The sequence below is a fragment of the Schistocerca gregaria genome, chromosome 2 (genome assembly GCF_023897955.1).
Source record: "Schistocerca gregaria isolate iqSchGreg1 chromosome 2, iqSchGreg1.2, whole genome shotgun sequence".
NCBI classification, from domain to species: Eukaryota; Metazoa; Arthropoda; class Insecta; order Orthoptera; family Acrididae; genus Schistocerca; species Schistocerca gregaria.
The window spans coordinates 124,573,971-124,599,728 of NC_064921.1; the positions used below are offsets into that span (position 1 = coordinate 124,573,971).

General features: G+C 45.9%; 1 protein-coding gene across 7 annotated transcripts in view; it reads right to left on the reverse strand.

Moving 5' to 3' along the window:
- LOC126336494 (phosphoinositide 3-kinase adapter protein 1) overlaps nucleotides 1–25,758 on the reverse strand; it is a 391,158-nt gene that overhangs the window by 77,217 nt on the left and 288,183 nt on the right. Inside the window, exon 1 of one of the 7 annotated variants that reach the window (XM_050000241.1) lies at nucleotides 19,134–19,346. The exons of 4 other annotated variants lie outside the window; for them this stretch is intronic. In XM_050000241.1, coding sequence (XP_049856198.1) covers nucleotides 19,134–19,170 — 37 coding nt within the window. In that variant the 5' untranslated portion in view covers nucleotides 19,171–19,346. Of the gene's footprint in view, nucleotides 1–19,133; nucleotides 19,347–25,758 lie in introns of those variants that run through there. 2 more of the 7 variants (XM_050000242.1, XM_050000244.1) reach the window with 2 other exon arrangements.

Sequence of the window (25,758 nt, forward strand, 5' to 3'; positions counted from 1 at the left end):
AATGCTTTGTGGATAACAACATTCATGAAACCAATAGATAGCTTGGGGTGACTTAGAACGTCGACTTCATTTCAGATACCAGCGCTGATCACTATTTACTTTCCCTGGTTTTGGTTCTTGAGGAGGACTGGGCTGCCATTCCTCCACGGACATTCAGACACCTTATTGAAACTGCCCCAGCAGTGTTCAAGCCGCCATAAAGGCGAAGGGTGGACACATGAAATATTAATATCCGGTAACAGGTGGCCGGCCAACGGTGATAACACTGGTGCTCGTCAGATCACCGAAGTTAAGCGCTGTCGGGCTGGGCTGGCACTTGTATGGGTTGGCAAATGGGGTGCACTCAGCCCTTGTGAGGAACTACTTGATTTAGAAGCAGTGGCTTCGGTCTCGTAAACTGACGTACGTCCGGGAGAGCGGTGTGCTGACCACATACCCCTCCATATCCGCATCCAGTGACACCTGTGGGCTGAGGATGACACGGCGGCCAGTCGACACCGTTGAGCCTTCATGGCCCGTTCGGTCGGAGTGCTAGTTTTTTAATAGACGTCTGGATGCTTTTGATCATTACTGATGGAATCTGTAGGTCGTGGATGAACATGGGATGGAACCAGACGAAATAACAGAATGACGGAGAGTGGCGCGCGTACGGTAGACGTAGCCGAGGCGACACACAAGACAGTGTTTTACTCGTATGGAGGGGAAGTACAGCACTCGCGGGAGTTTCCGCAAAACAACAAAGGCGCACGTTCGCCACGTGGGCTGCAACTCCTCCGGCACGTCACTCGCTGAATCACCGCCGCGGGGCACGGAACGTCAAAACAGCCGTGATTCACGCGTGAGAACGTTCTAGCAAAGGACTCCTGCTGCGAGCTTTTTACTTGTGCAGATCGTTGTGGCATCTTCTGTATCGCGCCCAGAAGCAGCAAGTCGTCGAAAATTTCGTGGGCACAGAATACGACCCCGAGTCGCTGACAGAATATACTACTGTGCTCGTTTAGAAATAATGGGTGCAGCTTATGTAGGCTACAGTTCAAACCGCCATTTCTCTAAATCGCTCCGACGCTTAAGTCCTATGTTTACGCAGTTCGACATTTCGTAGGAAAAATGAGAGTCTCGGTGTCGTCTAAATTGCTAGAATTTAAGCTGCAGAAATGTAAAATAATATGAAATTAGTACCCGCTACTGTACTTAGATAGTGGGATGATATGTATAATTATACTGATTTCAATAAAGAAATTTTAAAAAAATTGAGGAAGGAGCCTTCCATTGTACCAACATTCGCCCTCCCCATTCAGCATTCCCGACTGGATCTAGGAAGGGGAGGGGGGGGGGGGGCAGTTACAGAAATAGCAGAAGTACGCAGTGTCAGACATAGTAATGTCTTGTGGAGTACAAATGTACCTACAGGGATAAGCTTGTAGCTTCCAAAGTTACAAAGATTATAGTATAATCATATGGTCAAAATAGAGAGATATTTAATTAAAATGTGATATTTTATTTAGCGAATACATTTTTAAAAATAAGTTCCAAAATTCATGGGGATTTTATGTGCATTCACGAGATGAGAGACAGATGGAAATTGGATACTGTTCCTAGTTAGCTGTGGATGAGTTTCTAGGTAATTTCGATTCCCATTTAACTGCTTTTAATTTACAATTACAAATTTTCACCAAGATGGATGTGACCATAGACAGGTTCCTCTGTAAGGAGGAGGACGCAGTGCTAGTGCCCTTATCGATACCTCAGCTGGGAGGGAGCTGACGTTAAGGAGCAAACATGGTGACTTAATACACTACTGGCCATTAAAATCGCCACACAAAGAAGAAATGCAGATCATAAACGGGTATTCACTGGACAAATATATTATACTACAACTGACATGTGATTACATTTTCACGCAATTTGGGTTCATAGATCCTGAGAAATCAGTACCCAGAACAATCATCTCTGGCCGTAATAAAGGCCTTGATACGCCTGGGCATTGAGTCAAACATGGCTTGGATGGCGTGTACAGGTACAGCTGCCCATGCAACTCCAACACTATACCACAGTTCATCAAGAGTAGTGACTGGCGAATTGTGATGAGCCAGTTGGTCGGCCACCATTGACTGGACGTTTTCAATTAGTGACAGATCTGGAGAATGTGCTGGCCAGGCCAGCAGTCGAACATTTTCTGCATCCAGAAAGGCCCATACAGGATCTCCAACATCTGGTGGTGCATTATCCTGCTGAAATGTAGGGTTTCGCAGGGATCGAGTGAAGGATAGAGCCACGGGTCGTAACACATCTGAAATGTAACGTCCACTGTTCAAAGTCCCGTCAATGCGAACAAGAGGTGACCGAGACGTGTAACCAATGGCACCCCATACCATTACGCCGGGTGATACTCCAGTATGGCGATGACGAATACACGCTTCGAATGTGCGTTCACCGCGATGTCGCCAAACACGGATGCGACCATCATGATGCTGTAAACCGAGCCTGGAATCATCCGAAAAAATGACGTTTTGCCATTCGTGTATCCAGGTTCGTCGTTGAGTACACCATCTCAGGCGCTCATGTCTGTGGTGCAGCGTCAAGGGTAACTGCAGCCATGGTCTCCGAGCTGATAGCCCATTCTGTTGCAAACGTCGCCGAACTGTTCGTGCAGATGGCTGTTGTCTTGCAAACGCCCCCATCTGTTGACTCAGGGATCGAGATGTGGCTGCATGATCCGTTACAGCCATGCGGATATGCCTGTCATCTCGACTGCTAGTGATACGAGGCCGTTGGGATCCAGCACGGCGTTCCCGTATTACCCTCCTGAACCCACCGATTCCATATTCTGCTAACAGTCATTGGATCGCGACCAACGCGAGCAGCAATGTCGCGAGACGATAAATCGCAATCGCGATAGGCTAGAATCCGACCTTTATCAAAGTCGCAAACTTGATGAAGGCCCTTGTGGCATTTGTCCTGCTTACACGAGGCTTGATGAAGGCCCTTGTGGCATTTGTCCTGCTTACACGAGGCATCACAACAACGATTCACCTGGCAACTCCGGTCAACTGGTGTTTGTGTATGACAAATAGGTTGGAAACTTTCCGCATGTGAGCACGTTGTAGGTGTCACCACCGGCGCCAACCTTGTATGAATGCTCTGAAAAGCTAATGATTTGCATATCACAGCATCTTCTTCCTGTCGGTTAAATTTCGCGTCTGTAGCACGTCATCTTCGTGGTGTAGCAATTTGAACGGTCAGTAGTTTTAGTTTTATCAAGTTTCCTGAGACCTCTCGTGTAAAAGTATCACTTAATTCTTTTGGAACAATTTAGCATTCTCTCCTGAGGCAAGCTAACCCACAACCGTCGCAGTTTGAACTTCATATCCTGCGATGGAGTTGACGTCCAAGCTGGTCCCACATGTATCAGGGACAGGGCTGAGAACATTACTCGCAGTGAAGTACCTCAATATGACGCAGGCATTGCATAGAAGTGCCCTTTATGCGCGAGCATAACTGACACTACGATACTGTGAGAGGTAAGATATGAATGGGCAGAGTATTCGTGACATGTTGTTGTGCCGTAAGTGTTACCTCAGTCTCTACCAGCGAAGTGGTAGTGACTTGCAGTCATACTCGGTGGCTCCCGAGAGCACGTCGCCAGATGTAACATCGGTGTGCCTCTCCAAAACATTGAAAGAATACTACCTCTCACCAGATCGGCGCCATAAACGCCAACTCTGATCATCCGGCGTAGTGCAGAGCCACGATTGATTTCCGAACACAATGCGACTCTATTCATCAGCAGTCGGTGCTTCCCGGTCGCGGCACCGCGTCTAACACAGCCGTTTCTGTTATGGTATTAACGGCAACCTACGCATGGGGCGCTCTCTGGTCCACCTGCTCCTGTATCCGACCAGTGGAGCGGGATGCACTGATAGCCTCCGACCAATTGTGCGGCACGGCACGGAATGTTGTAGGGGCTCCATTAATTATGTTCGGACGTCAGGCGTGGATGTGCAAATCACCGATCCTCCCTTGTGGCGTTGAAGAAGAAATCGGAAACTTGAGGACAAGTCGCACAGCTTCATGTTCCGGTGCAGCCCAACACCGGAGCACTGCCACTTCGGAGTGCCTACCAACTCCGAATACTGTACGATTCAACTAGCCAGCCAAATGGATAAACAGAACCAGACTAGTCCTAAACTGTATCAGTTGCTGATAACGCTCCTTCATGTGAGAATGCGGCATCTTTGCGTCTTACACAGTGATCGCTCACCTTGTTCACTTCCGTTATAAACGCCAACAACATAACGTACTATGTTGGCCGTTCTATCTGTCACAAAGAATTGCATTTCTTACCATTTACACACCCACCAATGGTGTGTATGTACTTTAGCATCTGACCATGTCTTCTGGATGCTTCCCGTGTGTTGTCTGGCAATGTACATCGAGATGTTTAAATTCTGACGAGGCGTAAATAACCTTCACAATATACGTTTTCTGAATGTGAAGTATATGCATTTTACAGAAACAGCACCGCAGAGGAAACACGAGTTCCTGTGAATCTACACTCATGTTCATAAATTAATAATTGCAGAATGTGGTGCCACACAACGTATCGCTACCCAAAACTGGCGCTATTAACATAGTCACATAGGGAACTCACACGACACAGATCAGTAAGTCCACGGTATTGGTGATAAGTTGAGGAAGCCGTCCCGAAACACTTGTGCTAAAAACGCCACTGTTTCGTGCGCATGTACCCCGGCATCAGTGTGGGATATGATCACCATGCACACGTACAAAGGCGGCACAACGGGTTGGCGTACACTGGATCAGGTGGTCGAGCTGCTGCTGGGGTATAGCCTCCCATTCTTACACCACTGCCTGTCGGAGCTCCTTAAGTGTTCAAGGCGGTTTGAAGAAGTGCAGCGATATATTGACCGAGAGCATCTCAGACATACTCGATGGGATTTAGGTCTGGAGAACAATCAGACCACTCCATTCGCCTGATATCTTCTGTTTCAAGGTATTCCTCCACGATGGCAGCTCGGTGGGGCCGTGCGTTATCATCCATCGGGAGGAAGATGCGACCCACTACACCCCTGAAAGGGCGGACACATTCTGGTGCAAAATGACGTCCCGATACACCTGGTCTGTCAACAGTTCCTCTGTCAATGACATGCAGTGGTGTACGCGCACCAATCATAATCCCACCCACACCATCCAACCACAGTCTCCTTATGGGTCTCTATCAAGGACATTAAGGGTTGGTATCTGGCTCCTGGTTCACGGCAGATGAAACCCCGGGGAGAATCACTGTTCAGACTATACCTGGACTCGTCCGTGAACACAACCTGGGACCACTATTCCAATGACCATGTACTGTGGTCTTGACACCAGGCTATAGGGCTCTCCCTGTGACCAGGGGTCAGTGGAATGCACCTTGCAGGTCTTCGGGCGAATAAACCATGTCTGTTCAGTCGTCTGTAGACTGGGTGTCTGGAGACAACTGTTCCAGTGGCTGCAGTAAGGTCCCGAGCAAGGCTACCTGCAGTACTCCGTGGCCGTCTGCGGGCACTGATGGTGAGATATCGGTCTTCATGTGGTGTTTTACACTGTGGACGTCCCGTACTGTAGCGCCTGTCTGCTGGAACCGTTGCCATAATCTTGAGATCACACTTTGTGGCACACGGAGGACACGTGCTACGACCTGCTGTGTTTGATCAGCCTCCAGTCGCCCTAGTATTCTACCCCTCAAAACGGCATCAATATGTGTTCTTTCAGCCATTTTCAACACACAGTCAGCATTAGGACGTCTGAAAACGTCTGCACACTTACTCGCTGCATCGTACTCTGACATGCACGAACACACCTCTGCGTATGTGGACTGCTGCCAGCGCCACCTTGCGACGACCACGGGTCGAATGCACCGCATGGTCATACCCCGAGGTGATTTAAACCCGCAAACCGCCCACCAGAGCGTTGTTTAGCCATGTATCATCATTATCCTTAATTTATGAGCATGACTGTATGATCACATGGGAACGAGTCCAGGGTAGATAAGAGTACAGAACCTTCTTCGCTCGCGCCACACGAGTGTCGATGGCCTAGAGCAGAACGTCAGCCGTCTCATCGCAAGCAGGCAAGTGTCGGCAGTTCTCGTTTCAGCATCGGCTCCAGCTGACTTGCCAACAGCCTGCCAGCGGCAGAAAGTCGACCACTGCTCGCGCGCATTTCCTCAGATAAAGTTGCAGCGACTATCTGCGAAACAGCTTCCCGTCGGCTGCATCCGGAAGCCGTCGTGGTGCTTCCGACAATCCAGACGTCGTTTGGCGCTGATGTACGCTAAAAGCTGTATCCTCATTTCGGAAAAGTGAAAAGTAAGGAGGGCTGAACTCGCTCAGGGGTATGGTCAGATGTGTGTGAATTCCTAAGGGACCAAACTGCTGAGGTCATCGGTCCCCAGACTTACACACTACTTAACTAACTTATGCTAAGAACAACACACACACCCATGCCCGAGGGAGGACTCGGACCTCCGGCGGAAGTGGCCGTGCATTCCGTGACGTAGCGCCTGTAGCCGCGCGGCGCTCAGGGGTATCTTTTACATCGATACTGCACCGGAGGCTCTACTGACACGATTTGTAACGAGGAAAACAGTGGATTCGCTGCTACGAAGCAAATGCCTAGCAAATTGTAGTCCTTGGTTCAAATGGTTCAAACCGCTCTGAGCACTATGGGACTTAACATCAGAGGTCATCAGTCCCCTAGACTTAGAACTACTTAAACCTAAGGACATCAGACACATCCATGCCCGAGGCAGGATTCGGACCTGCGACTGTAGCAGCAGCGCGGTTCCGGACATGAGACACATCCATGCCCGAGGCAGGACTCGAACCTGTGACCGTAGCAGCAGCGCGGTTCCGGACTGAAGCGCCTAGAACCGCTCGGACACAACGGCCGGCTAATGCTTTGTTACCAGACCATCTTCACGTCAAGCACGCGGTGGACAAACGTAGGAAGCACGATAGACACTCAAAACGGAATCCACAACCTACATCTGCATCTGTACCTGCTAGCCACCGCATGCTGCGCGCTCTAAAGTACGTCGTGTAACAGTGATCTTTACAACCCCCGCCCCCCTCTAGCGACCCCCCTTTCTGTTCATTCTGGCTATAGGGATCCCGTAATGGCACTGCGAATGATCTTCTATTCGAGAATCGAGATGATGAGGAAAATGTATCCTTCATTCATTGACATAGAGAAGGCGTTTGTTACGAGTGGATTGCGAGATACCGTTTGGAAAATGAATAAAACAGGAACAGATTGGAGAGACAAAAGATTTAATCTCATTGTACACAAAAACCAGAGGACACAAATAAACATCAATGGTCTTAAAAAAAAAAGGGGACTAGAATAAGATGTGTCCAACACATTCATTTGATTCATTTATAGGAGATAGAACATGAATGATTAAGCGTAGTACCCAAGGCCTTAAAATTAATGGCAAACAAATACACTGAACTTTATCTGCTGTAGATATCAGAGACTTTCCAAAATTATGTCAGATGTTCTGCACAACCACAAACTGAAAATAGACACAAACCTGACTAAAATAATGGTGACAGATAAGTCGAATAGACAAGGAAGGACAAACGGTGAGATATGAAATACGATACTAATGCAAAAAAATAAATTAATTTTGCTACTTGGGAAGTACAGTAACTGGCGACAGCAGAAATATATGAATATTAAAAGAACTGTAATGACTAAACGAGCCTTCACAAATAAGAGTAACTTACTAACAAACAACAACATTAATATACCAACACGAAAGTAATTGACCAAGACACTTATTCGAAGCATTTTAAGCTAGGATTGCGAAGGACAGACTCTGGGGAAGCAAGAAATGCAAAAATTCAAGGCAATTGTGATGGGGGTAAGGGGGAAAACCTCAAAAGCATCCTAGACTGAAGGAAAATGTAATGAACAAATACTAAATAAAGACGAAAGGGCTTTGATTAGCATGACACAGAGAAGAAAGATAAATTGAGACTATTTCGAGGAGGTGATGGTTTACAGCACGGTTGGGCAACCGGAGGCCCGGCGGCCGCATCCGGCCAGCAATTGGTTTGAATCCGGACGGCGGGAGAAATTCCGCGCGAACATAAAATGATTGTACTCTCATAAACACTTGTTTTGTGGCATTGTATGTTGGCGTAGCGTGTCAGGCAGGCGGTACCATTCATGTCGGCGTGTTACTCCTAAACGTTAAACTCACGGACGCTGTACCTTGACCTTGAGCGGCGGGAGTGTCGGTGTCGCGTCGCGCTGAAGCGGTTTGCGAGCTTAAGTATGTGTATCCCGTCGGGGATCACCAAAGGTTGCCCATACCTGGTTTAAAGCTTTTGTAAATTTGTGGAAATTTATGGTCTGTACATAACCGCATTGTCACTTCAGTGGTTCAGTCATAAGCGGACGGTACTCAGGTGATATCAAAATTAGATCTATGACCAACCATAAGTATTAATCAGCATCAAGTAATAAACCAACACGTTAATTCAACTATAAACCAGGAGCAGATATACACTGGTGTCCAAAAATAAAGCAACAAACCGCTGTTTCCCCGTCCTGTGTCTAATTCACGATACGATCTTACAAACTGTCAACAGATGTCAGTACGATCGCGCTCTTCACAAAAGACGGCATTCCGGCCACGGACAGCCACGCCAGCTACACCGTTAGGTCACTATCAAACGGTGTACTGTTTATCTGGTAGTGTTACATCCACAGTCGCTGTGTACGCAGTCACAGACGGTGTAATATGGCACAGAGAAGACGCCTACCAGACAGTCTGCGGTGGAGGGCCACAGGAAGGATGGAAACAGGGCACACACAAACTGATGCGCCCCGACGACTTCGTTCTGTTGTTTCTCGGATGTGGCGACAGTTTATAAAGACCAGAATTGAATCCCGAAGACCAGAACAGGGCCGGCCACGTGTGACATCAGAAAGGGGGGACCGTTTTTGGCTGCAAGGACAAACAGAAATTTCCTTAAATTTTAACAAATTTGTGTAAATTATATTCTAATTTAATGAGCAGTCTCTAGTGGGAGGCGACACAATACTAACCACCTGCCAGCAAAATTCGATCACATTTTACACAAGGATGGTTACCACAATTGATGGTGGTACTGTATGTAATTGTTTTAATAAGGAGTTATGTCCAGTGCATGTAGTACATCTATATCCATACTCCGGAGGGTACCCTGAGTACCTCTATCGGTTCTCCCTTCTATTCCAGTCTCGTATCGTTCGTCGAAAGAAAGATTGTCGGTATGCCTCTGCGTGGGCTCTAATCGCTCTGATTTTATCCTCATGGTCTCTTCGCGAGATATACGTAGGAGGGAGCAATATACTGTTTGACTTCTCGGTGAAGATATGTTCTCGAAACTTCAACAAAAGCCTGTGCCAAGCGACTGAGCGTTTCTGCTGCAGAGTCTTCCACTTGAGTTTATCTATCATTTCCATAACGCTTTCGCGATTACTAAATGATCCTGTAACGAAGCGCGCTGCTCTCCGTTGGATCTTCTCTATCTATTCTATCAACCCTATCTGGTACGGTTCCCACACTGGTGAGCAATATTCAAGCAGTAGGCGAACAAGCGTACTGTAACCTACTTCCTTTGTTTTCGGATTGCTTTTCCTATTAAAATACACATATCTCAGCCTCTTGTGATGGTAACACGAAACTATTACTGGAGGTAGATAATAAATTTAAAGAAATTTATAGAAATTTACACAAATTTATAGAAATTATATTCAAATTGCACAGTAGCATCATACTAACCCCCCTCAACAATATTTAAGCCCATTTTCCTAAGAGGATGGCGAAGACAATTGATGGTGGTAATGTTTGCAATTGTTTAAATTAAGACTCATGACTATTTCCTAAAAAGAGGTGAGTTAGGTTAGTAGATGTACCCCAATTGGCCTACCTTCCCACCAAAATTCTAACTTCCCGCCTGTTCCTAGGATGGAGTGACTTACGTTAGTGGAGGTAGTCCAACTGCCCTAGCTTACCGCCATTTTTGGATAACGGTACTTGAGTCATCAGGTGAGGTCACGTACTTGCGTCACGGTCACCATCATGCATAACGGTACTTGGAGTGATGCTTTCCTTGCCCTAGTACTGACAGAGACCGGTATTCAGGGGATCCCTAATGTTGTAGGCAGGGATTTTGTTGATCACTCAAATTCCTCTTCGTGAAATTGAACATCGTGACGAGATCTTGGGATATCACGTGCAGCTGTTGCGAGATGCTGTGGACGCAGACTTCATACTGATGGACGATAATGCTCGACCTCACAGAGCACATGTGGCTGATGCTTTCTTGGAAACTGAAGATATTGCATGCATGGCGTGGTCTGCTCTTTATGCCGATTTGAATCCCATAGGGGATGTGTGAGATGCACTAGGGAGAGGGGATGCATGACGTCAGCAGCTACCAACCATTCTTCAAGAATTGCGAGCAGCTCTGCAGGAAGACTGGGCGTTTTTGCCTTGGCATGAGATTGACAGCATTTCCTGTCGATATCCGGCCTGTAGTGCTCTCAGAAATGGTCACAGCCCATACTGAGCACATCAACCAGTTATCTGAATGTGTGCGCAAATTCGCTAATCTGGAAAAAACGAAGAACATTTTTGTCTACCGTTACGCACGTTGCGTTTGTTTAGGTTCTGTATTCCTTACATTGTTTCTACTTTACTGCCATCTGTTTACACTGTTTGGTGGCAAAATTAACGCAACCTTGCAAAATTTCCTTTTGTTGCTTTAATTTTGGACGCCAGTGTAGATCTGTGACGGAGCACATGGGGTGGAAGTGCTGGCGACAGCAAGAGCATGCGGCTACCGCAACCACTAACGCTGCCAAATGGAAGTTAACATGCCGACCACGTGAGGGTAGGGGGTGGAGGCCAAGAAAAAAGAAATGTATTCAAGCCTTGGCTGCTTCTACAATTTTTACCCCTCCCACACACTTCTTTCTGTTACCAGACACTTCCTTGATGCCTCAGGATGTGACAGTCTTCTTACAGTGCACGAATTGTACTGCACGACTAGCTCTTAGTCCCTCCTTCAGTAATTCAACGGATGCTCTGTCTCTAATGACCTCAATGTTGACGAATTTATGTTTTTCTTTCTCGACATGAGAAAAAAAAATGCCTGAAATTGGTTCACCATGCAGGATTATGTGGATGTTTATGTTAATGCCGTCGTACAAATGGCACAGCCATACGCACAGCCACTCTCCGTTAATAATGATACGACGAACACTTAATTGCAGAGCCTGTGTTGCGAAGCAGTATGATGCAATGTTCCTACGGACAGGCATACGTGTCGCACGTCCGAACGAACATTTCGTTGTACTGCTGAATAACACTGGCACTGCAGTTTCCTATTTATCGCCCGATGTCGGATCTGCCACTAAGAGACACAATGTCTCCCCTGTACGGGAATAGTGTTTATGGGATGTACGAGTGCAGGTACGATACACGAAGGACAAGATATGGGCGTCTGCGTTTGGCCGTGAGTTGTGCTCGGATAGCGGAAGCAGTTAAGGCAATTGCTTGCGTATAGCGGAAATTCCGGCTACGAGTCCCGGTGCACAAAAATTTTCGCGATCGTCATTCAATTATATAGCTGGAGGTGTTTCGTATTTGCAACTGCGAATACGTTTCATGTCTTTCACCTCTTGAATAAGGTCGGCTGTTTGGCATCTTTATCATCTGTCACTGACCGGAAAAATTCAACAGTTTCAGAGAAGAAATACCCGGCAAAAACCACGAGGCCGTCACAGAGTGGCTAAATAACTCACTGAGAATCGTTTCAACGACAGCGTACAGCGTTACACGAAGCACAGCCGCGCCACGGATTGCACGGCTCCCCCTGCCAGAAGTTCGAGCCCTCCCTCGGGCATTGGTGTGTGTGTTGTTCTTAGCATAAGTTAGTTTAAGTAGTATGTAAGTCTAGGGACCGATGACCTCAGCAGTTTGGTCCCTTAGGAATCCACACAACACACACACACACACACACACACACACACACACGAAGGACTGCTTTCAAAATTCGGAGAACATACAGTCACAGTCAATTCCCAGAAAACATTGCTCTTTCCTACAAGTAACTACAACAAACACCTCAGGGATAAAATTAGAGACATCAAAGGACACATAGGGGGGAAGAGTTGGGCAAACAGTGGTAGTGACAAGTGTTCCCCGCTGCGACTGCTAATGTGACAAAGTAAATATAGCGGAGGGCCACGCATATGATTTCCTAGTTAACAGCTAGGAATTACTTACTGTTTTCTCACGTTCTAAGTCAGGCAATATTTTAGAAAAGGCGGCACGGCCTACTGCAAAATTTCAAGTGACGTCTCTCTATGAAGTGCGTCGGTACATCGTTCCTTTGAAGAAAACGCTGTCCTCTTGTCAACTATGATTAAATATGACATCTGTACAATAACGCAGAAGTCTTCCTCACATGTATAGAAAAATGTAACACTTATGAAATAACTGCTGTCGAAACGATATCAGCATACGGAATTTCCGCAGGTGAGACAGATGGATGCAAGGTGGAAATTATTTGTGCATATAACATGGCTTCGATGGCAATTATTAAATGGAGTGCTAAGCTCTTTTACAAAAACGACGCGACTCCATACATATGAGATACATAAACAGGGTTGAGATGAGCACAGTAGCCTCCTATAAGGAAAGTGTCCTAAAAGAAACGTGTATTGTTGCACATCATGGAGAGATACCAAGAGAAAATGACATAAGTGGCCGAAATCGTGATCTTCGTGAATAAATACATTTAATAACAGTTAATGTGGAAAAGTTGTTCTTCCTAAAATGAAAACTTATTGTGTACAATTAGATGTGGCAAACAGGGATTTATTCTTTCATCAGTGTGTATGTGAAACTGATAATTTGTCACAAAAATACATGCTTGATTATCAATTTACTTAAGCGAACACCTTCCTGTGAACATGTTACGTCAATTCTTTATTTTTCATATTATTTCAGCAATTGTTACTGTTTATATAAACAAGAGTTCCTGTCGTTGACATTAATAAATACTTTCTAACGTTGAGTGATGTTCTGTCTCCATCGAGGAGACAACAAATATAACCTCTATGAGGTGCAACAACGCGCGGTTAACCACCTCTAGGCTCAACAATGACGATTATGGTTGCTTGTGTGAGCGCGTGTCAGTCCAGTTACCAGCAGTCATCAGAGGATCTCACTTTGTCCCGGCACGGTCGCCAGTTTTGAAATTGTGAACTCCTGTGCTTGCTTGCTTACTTTGTTGATAACTTACCTCTCTTTATCGATTATTGATTGTTTCTTGTTGTTGTTGTTGTGGTCTTCGGTCTTGAGACTGGTTTGATGCAGCTCTCCATGCTACTCTATCCTGTGCAAGCTTCTTCATCTCACAGTACCTATTGCAACCTACATCCTTCTGAATCTGCTTAGTGTATTCGTCTCTTGGTCTCCCACCCTTCACACTGTCCTCCAATACTAAACTGGTGATCCCTTGGTGCCTCAGAACATGTCCTACCAACCGATCCCTTCTAGTTAGTCAAGTTGTGCCAGAAACTCCTCCCCAATTCTATTCAACACCTCCTCATTACTTATGTGATCTACCCATCTAATCTTCTTTCTTAACTAGCACTATACGAGTATAATTTGTGCAGACTTCACTAAGCACAAAAGACTGGGTTGTCACTCCTCTGTTCTACCCAAATGTTAAATTATAGTACTAAAGCTATGTTAGACGATTCGAACAAAATTTCAACATTACGAATTTTTGCCCATTACTGTTGTTATTGTTATTACTGTAATTTACACTTTGTCCAAAATACGACTGTAGTATTTAGTACACCACTTGGCTACCTTCCGACTACTTCCTCTGATCGACAGTTCACGACCGATCATCAACCACTGCTGCGCTGGAGCGCGCTCTAAATCAAGCCGACGTAAAACTAATTGTTGAGCCCAGAGATGCTTAGCTGCACATTGTCGCTCCTCACAGACGCCGTATTTGTTCTCGCATCGATCGAGATGCAGCGACAGTGACGTTACAATGAGGAATCTGAGTTGGTGTAGAAAGAGGGAGAGGGTGTGGAGAGGCGGCATTACAGCTACTCACATCACCACCTATTTGACATCCAGTGCTTTTTGTTTCTACACATTAAAAAGTTAACCTGTACTCATCCATATCTTCCTGGATCTTTGGTAATGTGATGAAAGTTGGGTGCCTTGCGTTATGACATAGCCTCCGTCTTTTCTTCTCCCTTGGAATCCAGCAAAGAGCTTCCTCAGTCCATCTACCGATCTTCCTTCATTTGGCTGGCGCCATCCTTCCGCCTGGCTACGAGTCATTTTCATCGCGGCAACAGCTTCTTCTTCCTCTTCCTCCTCCGCATCCTCCTTCCCCTCCACCTCCACTTTGACAGTTGTGACTTGTTGAGCGAGCAGAACAATCCGCTACTTTTCTGAAGAGGAATAATCCCAAGTGGCATAGATGATACCATTTCCAGCCTTCTGCTACACAAGGAAACCAGTATGACGGCGGCAACGTAACACCAGAGTTTAGAGTGTTCTCGTAATGACGTTCAGTAAATACAGAGCTGTTCCACAGCAAACAGACGGCTCACTTGCATCAGTGCAGATAACAGTTTCCGATAAAAGAACAAAGAATGGGCTGTATCAGCTTTTTAAGCTAGCTAGTCTGTTTAAGAAACACAGAAGACAGCCACGCACTGTGTTATGTGGAGGTTCACGCGAGAGCTGCTACTTAGTTGGATGTTATGTAGTGACGTACAGTGCACGGAAGCACTTGGATAATGGGAACAGTGCTGAGATCACCATTTAGCTCAATGAGCTTCCAAGGAGCGGGTCGGGCTTGCCGCTCAAAAATTCATATCTACTACTTAAACCTGTTCCTCCTATGTCTGTAAACCCTCTCCAAATTTACCGGAGATTCTACGAAATGCCGTTGAGCTTCCTAAGCCAGAGCAAGGGAAATCGTGACATCCACTTCTCAGTGGTGGAGGAAGTGGTTGACGAATGCAAGAAACGAGTGGCCGGAGGTAAGGGGACGCTCCTTTAGCAAGGCAACTGCCTCCTAGCAGGACTAACGAGCGGATACTCCCTTGTACTCGAAATGGGGAAACTGCTCCTAAGGCGGACGACCTAGCATTGTCGAAGGTATGAGATGGGGAAGACCTGAGGGAAACTGCTCCACAAGAGATCCTGTGGGTACATCTTGCTTTGCAGCAATGAAGAAGAACTTCTGCTATACAATCTCTTGACTGTGATTTAAGAACAAGAATGCTTGTAAAATAGATAAACCTGTTCCTAAACCGAATTTTGATTTGAACACCACTAGAATGTACTAGGCATGGTCGTATTGACGGTAATGTGGACCGCAGCAAACTTGTGGCGGTGGCTGTCCCATGTCTTCGAGGTCTCCGTGACTTCGACGAGATAACGCATGACCGCATGTTGCCTGTGTTGACCCCACTCACCTCGCTAAGACGGTGTTCGACTGTCGCCCAGGTCACCCGTTCTCGAGAGACCTGCACCTAACTCCACCCACTAAGCCGTGGTATAGAGTTGACACAGCATGAAGTAACGTATAAATGTTATCCATTCTCAGTTCAACTTCATGCCTTGCCAGGTTACAGCCATTGCTGATGACTCTAGTGGCAGCTCTGTGTACTAAAATTCGCTTATGTACCTCAAGAGACCTATAAATTCAAAAACGGATTATTCCTGTTTTTCTGTATACGAAACAAAAATAAGGTACTTAACCTGTTTTAATGCTTTTTTGTTAGTTTTCCTAAAAAATGTATACACAGGGTAATTCCGTGATGATACAGACTTTCAGGGATGATGGAGAAAGGTAACTGTATCAATTCAAGAGACCTTGGTCCAGAAACGACCGAGTCTAAAATTGTAAGCGAAAATTGTTCCGATACCAATGGAATAAATGTACTGGCGCTGTCGTCGTTGAGATTGTGGGGTAGGTAGCTTCCAGGTGCTGTGGTACGGACCATAAAAAGGAAAAAAGTGCAGTAAACATGAGATCTACTATTCATACCTTTAAGAACTATGAGCAATTTTTCATCTTCGCTACTGTGAAATGTCGCTTCTACTGAAAAAGTGCCTGTACCTCATAAGGTATGCATTTTAGAACCCATGTTTGCAAGACTTTTTCCTTGTTTTCGTTCTTGTACCACCTCTGAAAGCCGTCTACCCTACAACTTTAGCAAAGTTTGTAATTCTTTCTTTCGGTTTTCCCTTTTCCCACAGTTAGGCAGGGTCGGCATGGTTAGTCGGATTTGGCACTGTTAGTGAAAGGGCTGGCCGGATGCCCTTTCTGTCGCCACCCTGTACCCCCCGGGACGGAATTAGTGTACCCTAACTGTCTGCGAGTAGTGTAATCCATGGAATAGTACGAAAGTGTTCAAATGTCTGCGAGCCGTGTAACTGAGGCGGGATGTGGGAACCAGCCCGGTATTCACCTTCGAGGATGTGGAAAACCGCCTAAAAACCACATCCAGGCTGGCCGGCACACCGGCCGTCGTCGTTAATCCGCCAGGCGGATTCGATCCGGGGGCGGTGTGCCTACCTGAGTCCAAGAAGCAGAGCATTAGCGCTCTCGGCTAACCTGGTGGGTCTTACTAAAGTTTGTAATATCAGCCCGAAATAACCGTATATCTTAAAGTTCAGTCTAAATTGCTACACAGTATATGGTGTGTTAACCTTTGCCGGCCGGTGTGGCCGAGCGGTTCTAGGCGCTTCAGTCAGGAACCGCGTGACCGCTACGGTCGCAGGTTTGAACCCTGCTTCGGGCATGGATATGTGTAATGTCCTTAGGTTAGTTAGCTTTACTTAGTTCTAAGTTCTAGGGGACTGATGACCTCAGATGTTAAGTCCCATAGTGCTCAGAGTCATTTGAACCATTTTTTTGTTAACCTTTATATATTCTAATGTCTTGCAACATTCATATATGTGTTCATATTTGTGTGTATGTGTGTGTGTGTGTGTGTGTGTGTGTGTGTCAGCTACACTTGGAAGGTTCAAAAATGGCTCTCAGCACTATGGGACTTAACTTCTGAGGTCATCAGTCCCCTAGAACTTAGAACTGCTTAAACCTAACTAACCTAAGGACATCACACACTTCCATGCGCCCGAGGCAGGATTCGAACCTGCGACCATAGCGGTCACGCAGTTCCAGACTGAAGCGCCTAGAACCGCACGGCCACCCTGACGGCCACACTTGACAGGGTGGGCGTGGCAAGACAGTAATTTGTAAACATAAACTAAAACGGGCCTAAGTATTGACAAATCCACTGTTTACTGGGTGTCTAGGTTGATCTTTGACACTCCCAATAAGCTGTAAGTCCAGGTTTCATCAAATATTACAACAGAAGCGTCGGATAATTTTTTTGAATGAAACTGAACTGTGTCGGTCCTCCAGAAGGATCGATATGTACAAAAAGTCATTTGCCCTTCCCTTTATGTCTCAAATAGGCACGTGCCCTGCTAGACACATATATAACTCAGGAGTTTCTTCGTGTGCACGTGCAGTTAGTCAGATGGCCACTGTCAATGGGTAAGCCAAATGGTACTACAACTTCGTCATAGACGACTGTTTCTCTCGCTACAAAATTTAAAATGTGATACTGAAAGAAAAGGAGGTCTCCAAGTGTCATTGTAGCATACAGCTATCGAAATTTGATCTAGATAAACTGAATAGTGAAACTTCCTGGCAGATTAAAACTGTCTGTCGGGCCGAGACTCGAACTCAGGACCTTTGCCTTTCGCGGGCAAGTGCTCTGCCAATTGAGCTACAAGGTTCGCAAGTGACATTCTGTAAAGTTTGGAAGGTAGAAGGCGAGGTACTGACAAAAGTAAAGCTGTGGGGGCGGGGCGTGAGTCGTGCTTGGGTAGCTCAGTTGGCAGAGCACTTGCCTGCGAAAGGCAAAGGTTCCGAGTTCGAGTCTCGGCCCGGCACACAGTTTTAATCTGCCAGGAAGTTTCACTATTCAGTTTATCTAGATCAAATTTCGATAGCTGTATGCTACAATGACACTTGGAGCACACTCCGCTGCAGAGTGAAAATCTCATTCTGAACTGAATAATGCTTGCCTATATTCAGTTCCTAACGACTCGATGAAAACGGAACGTTATAAAAAAGTTCAAATGTGTGTGAAATCTTATGGGACTTGACTGCTGCCGGCCGCGGTGGTCTCGCGGTTCTAGGCGCGCAGTCCGGAACCGTGCGACTGCTACGGTCGCAGGTTCGAATCCTGCCTCGGGCATGGATGTGTGTGATGTCCGTAGGTTAGTTAGGTTTAAGTAGTTCTAAGTTCTAGGGGACTGATGACCACAGCAGTTGAGTCCCATAGTGCTCAGAGCCAGTTGAACTTGACTGCTATGGTCATCAGTCCCTAAGCTTACACACTACTTAACATAAATTATCCTAAGGACGAACACACACACACCCATGCCTGAGGGAGGACTCGAACCTCCGCCGGGACCAGCCGCACAGTCTATGACTGCTGCGCCTTTGACCGCTCGGCTAATCCCGCGCGGCCAGAACGTTATATATGGCATAATACAGAGCTGCTACTGAGTTTCACCACGCAACAATTTCTAGGTACACATGAAGACATGTTACACACGAGTGTACTAAGTCGGATCCAAAGATATTTTACAAGTCATGGGGAAAATGTACCAATAAAGCAGAAAATCAAACTCATAACAGTTTCCCTAATGACGTTGGTTAACCATAACTGGGTGAACACAGACATATATGGCCCAAATTAATTACTGCTTGTGCTTTAGTTAACGACATTCGCCAAGCAGGTTCTAAAGAGGGAAACCTGTGCGCGTCGGTGTTCTCTCGTTTGCACGGCCAACACGACGCGACGCAACGCTCCACTCGAGAGCAGCTTTCTCCGTTTTTTTCTCGACTCGTACCGGTCCATCTGACAGCCACTTTCACTCTGGCCGAGACCTCTGCGCGCCTGCTAAGGCCGTGGAACTTACGAAGAGGCCCGCGACTCACCTTGGTCGGCAGCGGCGTGTTGCTGCGGCGACCGCATCGCGCGCCTGCGCACCAACTTCCTGAACCGGCGCGAGCCTGCGCGGTAAGGACGGCGCACTGGCGCTCTCTCTGAAGCGCTCGCTACGACGTACGTCCGACCGCGGCGCACTCCCCAAGCAGACTGCACTGGCCAGAGCAAACGGCGCGGCGCCGCGTCGCGTGGCGTGGCGGGCAGCGCTCTCTGTCATAATATCTTTGGCACTGGCTGGCGCGCGAGACAGGAAGTCCGCGCGCGCCTTCGGGTCGGCCAGCTTCCTGCTATTGTAGCGGCCAATAGAGCCCCGCTGCGCGCTCCTTCTCGCCAACTTGTTGCACCGTAACAATTCTGGAACCTGAGGAAGTGTATCGTCCACGCTCGAAACACGTAATGAGGCAAGTCAGGAAACTTACCTGAGCAATTCCAACCCAGACTCCTTTTGCGATTTCGTCGCCAAAGTTACAATGAAAACTGCAAGACAAAACCGTTGTTGTTAGAATCCTAAGGAAATGCAATCCGACAACAAAGGAAGTAGGTTACAGTACGCTTGTTCGCCCAATGCTTGAATACTGCTCAGCAGTGTGGGATCCGCACCAGGTAGGGTTGATAGAAGAGATAGAGAAGATCCAACGGAGAGCAGCGCGCTTCGTTACAGGATCATTCAGTAATTGCGAAAGCGTTACGGAGATGATAGATAAACTCCAGTGGAAGACTCTGCAGGAGAGACGCTCAGTAGCTCGGTACGGGCTTTTGTTGAAGTTTCGAGAACATACCTTCACCGAAGAGTCAAGCAGTATATTGCTCCCTCCTACGTATATCTCGCGAAGAGACCATGAGGATAAAATCAGAGAGATTAGAGCCCACACAGAAGCATACCGACAATCCTTCTTTCCACGTACAATACGAGACTGGAATAGAAGGGAGAACCGATAGAGGTACTCAGGGTACCCTCCGCCACACACCGTCAGGTGGCTTGCGGAGTACGGATGTAGATGTAGATGTAGATGTTGTTGTTGTTGTGGTGGTGGCCTTAAGTCGTGAGACTGGTTTGATGCAGCTCTGCATGCTACTCTATCCTGTGCAAGCTTCTTCATCTCCCAGTACCTACTGCAGCCTACATCCTTCTGAATCTGCTAAGTGTATTCATCTCTTGGTCTCCCTCTACGATTTTTACCCTCCGCGCTGCCCTCCAATACTAAATTAGTGATCCCTTGATGTCTCAGAACGTGTCCTACCAATCGGTCCCTTCTTCTAGTCAAGTTGTGCCACAAGCTCCTCTTCTCCCCAATTCTATCCAATACCTCCTCATTAGTTATGTGATCTACCCATCTAATCTTCAGCATTCTTCTGTAGCACCACATTTCGAAAGCTTCTATTCTCTTCTTGTCTAAACTATTTATCGTCCACGTTTCACTTCCATACATGGCTACACTCCATACAAATACTTTCAGAAATGTCTTCCTGACATTCAAATCTATACTCGATGTTAACAAATTTTTCTTCTTCAGAAACGCTTTCCTTGCCATTGCCAGTCTACCCAGTCTACATTTTATATCCTCTCTACTTCGACCATCATCAGTTATTTTGCTCCCCAAATAGAAAAACTCCTTTACTACTCTAAGTGTCTCATTTCCTAATCTAATTCCCTCAGCATCATCCGACTTAATTCGACTACATTCCAAAACCATACCCAGGATATAAAGAGGGGAATCGCGGGGGGGGGGGGGGGGGGGGGGGAGAACTCAGAGTAGTTTCGCAACGAATGGCGAAATAGTTTTTAGATTCAACGACAAAAGTTTCTGGCTGCACTTGCTACTATAAAGTATCCATTAATGTTCTGCCTTTCTTCAAATTGGTGCTGAATCTACGCAGAAAACTTGTTTCTAAGTAAGAAGGGAGGGAGGAGTGTGATGGCAGATGCCCTACCCTCCAAGTTGCTGGGTACACCGGAAGTAAAGTCAAAACTGTCAGACGTGTGTTCTTTATAATAATAAAATTCAATAATTAGTACGTCATATGCCATAGATAGACGGTGAAGAATCCGTTCGGCATACTAACTGTGATACAGTAACACTGTCTTCTGGTACTTAAAAATCCTTCTTAATAACACGTTGTGTTGTCCAACTGCAACTGGGTTAGAAAACAGTGGACAGCATCGCCGCCATGTGCTTCGTGTCTTTTGCATTATCTACTCCACAAACTAGTTTAAAATACATATGGACCAGAGATGAATGACGTTCGACCCTCAGGTAAACAGTAGTGTGTTGCTTGTCGCACCTTCCACCTAAGCCTCTTATTGGCCTTAATAGTTTGTGCACAATAATACTCCTGGAACTGAACTGCCGTGAGCCGAGTCCCGACATGAACCCAGGGCAACACCTTTGGGATGAGTCAACATGTCTACTTAGCTCTAGACCGCAGCACCCAACATGATTAACTTCTCTGGTATCAGGTCCTGGCGATGAATGGACTGTCATTCCTCGACAGACATTGAGCCACCTCACTGAAAGTGTATTCTGAAAAGCTCAAGCCACCATGTAGTATAAGGTGGAGGCACGCCGTAATAATTGTTACTAATATATATCCGGATACTTTTGATGAGGCAGTATTTTTAATCAGTTGTTCAGCAGCGTTCTTGGTATGCGGACGAGTTTAGGTGTGCGTGTTTCGATATAATTGGGATCGAACGGCACAAATTTGGCTATTATGTTCAGTTTAACTATTCGTGGCGTTGTTGAAGTGTACCTGAAGTTTCGGTGTGAAATGGTTCAAACGGCTCTGAGCACTATGGGATTAACAGCTGAGGTCACCAGTCCCCTAGAACTTAGAACTACTTAAACCTAACTAACCTAAGGACATCACACACATCCATGCCCGAGGCAGGATTCGAACCTGCGACCGTAGCGGTCGCGCGGTTCCAGACTGAAGCGCCTAGAACCGCACTGCCACACGGCCGGCTAAGGGTATCAAAAAATCTGGTCTCTCATTGGGAGAAATATGTTCATCGCCAGCGTGTCTATGGTGAGAAATAATAACGTAGACATGAAGAATGAAGACGCAGAAAGTTAATAGCGTTTGTTATTACTTTAAAAACCTCTGAGAGTCTCAACATAAAAAAATGCGGAGGCATTATCTTTTCAGCACCCCTCGTACATTCCTTATCGAAAATTACTCAGGTTTAAATGTCCGATCATTCATATACTTTCTACCATGAAGATGTGAGACGCTCAATATAAACGATGTCGTATTATTGATCACTTCCTGGAACGGCGTTTTCAAAACCGACATTTAAGGCCACAGCCGAAAGAAGCCGTGAACTCGGCATTCCGAAGAACCGACGCAACACCAACACGACGGAAAGTGACAAAGATTTAAGGAAAAGAAGTAATTTAATACGCGTCACCGTAGGAAACGAAGCGGTAGTGCAGTCTGCTGGAAATGGAAATGATCGTATGGCATTGTTGGCCGCGAGGCCCCATTGGCAGATGAATGGAAATCAACAGCGATGTCTCGTATGTGGTCGAGCGTTAGGTAAGAGAGAGGGAAGTCGAATCCTGAGCAGCAGTTCACGAACCAGAGCACGTCTGCACGCGTCACTTTTCGGTGCGAATATTGACGGCTGGCCAGCTGCGGGAGTAATACGATCTCTCAGGTTTTGTTAACTTCATTGATTAATGATGTGCTTCCGCGTATTCAGCATGTAAGTAGGCTGTTTAGGTTTTTATGTAAGTCCGGTGTTTAGGTTTTTATGTAAGTAGACTGTTTAGGTTTTTATGTTGGTAACGTCACGTGGCGCTGTGCTGTGTGCTGTCTGTGGCTGGTTGGCATTGTTGGAATATTCGCTATTGTAGCGTTGCGCAGTTGGAGGTGAGCCGCCAGCAGTGGTGGAAGTGGGAAGAGAGATGGCAGAGTTTTGAGAGCGTACGATCTAGACGTGTGTCTGTCAGAAAAACGAAATTTGGAAGACTGCATATATATAATGACTTTTGAACACTATTAAGGTAAATATATTGTTTGTTCTCTATCAAAATCTTTCATTTGCTAACTATTACTATCAGTAGTTAGTGCCTTCAGCAGTTAGAATCCTTTATTTAGCTGGCAGAGTTGGCGATCGCTGTATTGCAGTAATTCGAGTAACGGAAGATTTTTGTGAGGTAAGTGATTCATGAAAGGTACAGGTTATTGTTAGTGAGGGCCAATCTTTTGTAGAGATTATTGAAAGTCAGATTGCGTTGCGCAAAAAATATTGTGTGTTAGTTTAGTGATGATCAGAATAAGTAAAGAGAGAAATGTCCGAGTACGTTCAGTTTTGCTCAGCTGTTTGAAAATCAAATAACGTAAGGGGTCTACCAGCACAGTAATTCATAAATTTTTCGAAGGGGAGGTTTCAAGCAGAGTGGTTGTTTCCATTTTCTGCACAACATTTGGACGTCGTCTATGAATTTCTGGGCGCTCACTCTGACGCCATAAATGACCTGAGTTTCTTTGGATTTCGTGACACGTCTTACAGTAACTTTCTGCTGCGGTAGTTGTTGAAGGCTTAGCGTATTCTCTCTTTGATGCTCGAGGCGTTTCATTCAGCGTCTCTCCGTCTATAACCCTATGTAACGTTTTACACCTGTTATACGACAGTCGCTGTTTTCTTCGGAAGCTTTATTATAGAGACTGTATACAGCGCTGGCACAAAACTGCTCTGTTAATCGAAGTACATTGTTGGTTACTTAGTTACCTGTTCCATAGACCATATTCACGATAAACGTTCTGATATGGAACATGTCAGCTGAAAAGATACAAAAGACGCTAAATATTTATTTACATTGCTACACGTTGCCACTTCCATCTTCGGTATAAATGACTATTACCATTCATTAATGTCTTACTGGTATTGAAGTTGTTTTTAAGGAGAGACATATTTAATCAACATCCGCAAAACACTTCTGCTGTCTGCCAGACACTTTACTTACGTTGGTAGTGTGTCAAAAAATTTGATAGCTGCGTATTGCACCCCTTTATTATTAGTTGTGGGGTAATGCATATCTTTTTTTCTTCTTGTGTTGTACTAGTGAACTGCTCTCTCTCTCAAACACTGACAGATTCTTGAGAATAAATTTCAAAAGTGGATAAATGTGCTGTGAGGCAGTGGATAATATTCCCAGCTGCTTAAAGAGAGCCTGCCAAGACGTAATGTGTGAAGACACACAATTCAAATTACTTTATTACATGTTTGTGCATTGAATACTTTTTGACTAAATGAGGAGTTACCCCGTACGACATCAGTGAACGGAACTACGCAAATCAGTTAACTTCCTAATTTTCAAACCTGCAAATTTGGCAGTATTATTCTTATGGGATAAGTAGCTGAAGGTAGACGTTTCAGGAGGTTTACGATAGGGTTTTTCTAACTTAAGTTTTCATCAAACACGCTCCTAGGAACTTAGAACTTCGTTAGTTGCAACAAAGGGGAGGTGGTATAACTGACAGTACAAAACTGGAGCTGTGTTTTCTCAATGCGATAAGTTCGAAGCTATTGTCTTCATCTTCGACGCATGTGCCTGTTTCTCTTTCACATGTCTGCTCAAATTATCCTTGGACCAGGCGAACTGGACTCTGGACTCACATTCGGGAGGACCACGGTTCGAATCCCCATCCGACCATCCAGATTTACACAGGGTGGCCAAATCTCATACGGGACACAGAGCCGGTAGTCAGCCTATGCGGTGCATGCGTGTCTACACAGTCCCGGTAGAAATGAGTAATTCACGCCCGCCCACGCTCCCCTCCCCCCTATTCAACTAGGTGGCTATCGCTTGGGCCTGAGGCGCCAAACCGCGCGGGGTAGCCACGAGGTCTCAGGCGCCTTGTCACAGATTGTGCGCTCCACCCGTTGGAGGTTTGAGTGTGTGTGTGTGTGTGTGTTGTCCTTAGCGTAAGTAGGGTTAAGTTAGATTAATTAGGGTGTAAGCCTAGGGACCGATGACCTCAGCAGTTTGGTCCCACAGCCCTTACCACAAATTTCTAAATGTTTGAGGCGGCGACTTGACGGTTTGCTGTGTGTAGGAACAAAACATTCTCTTTGCCTGGGCCGCATTTATGCGCAGGTTGTTTAGGCGATTACCTATGGACACGCAACATAACAAAAAAAAGATCCGTGTATTAGTGCTATGTAATCGTAAAAGATGTTGATTTAATTACTTTGTATGGGCTTATCTGGCTGAATGTTTTAGTCGATAGCTAATAATTACGTTCAGCATGCCCTTTTCAGGACCCACACTCCCTCACGTTGAAACTAAAATTGTTCTTGACGAACGTAGAAAATATATTACTGAGTCATTACTGGAATAAATCAGCTCATACAAATACCTGGAGGCAACTGTTTCTGGTTATATGATATAGAATTCTCACACTGCATCATACGTAAGGTGGGCGGACTTGCGTTTAGTGGTGGAATAGTTGGAAAATTGAGTTTGTCTACAAAGGAGATTGGCAGCAAAATACTCGTTAAGTATTGTGAGGTGAGTCACACAACTGTACGGCACCCACACCCAGGGCCAGTTTTCGGTATTAGTTGTGTTACGTGTCGCTTGGGCCTTAAACCGGCTCTGCCCCTAC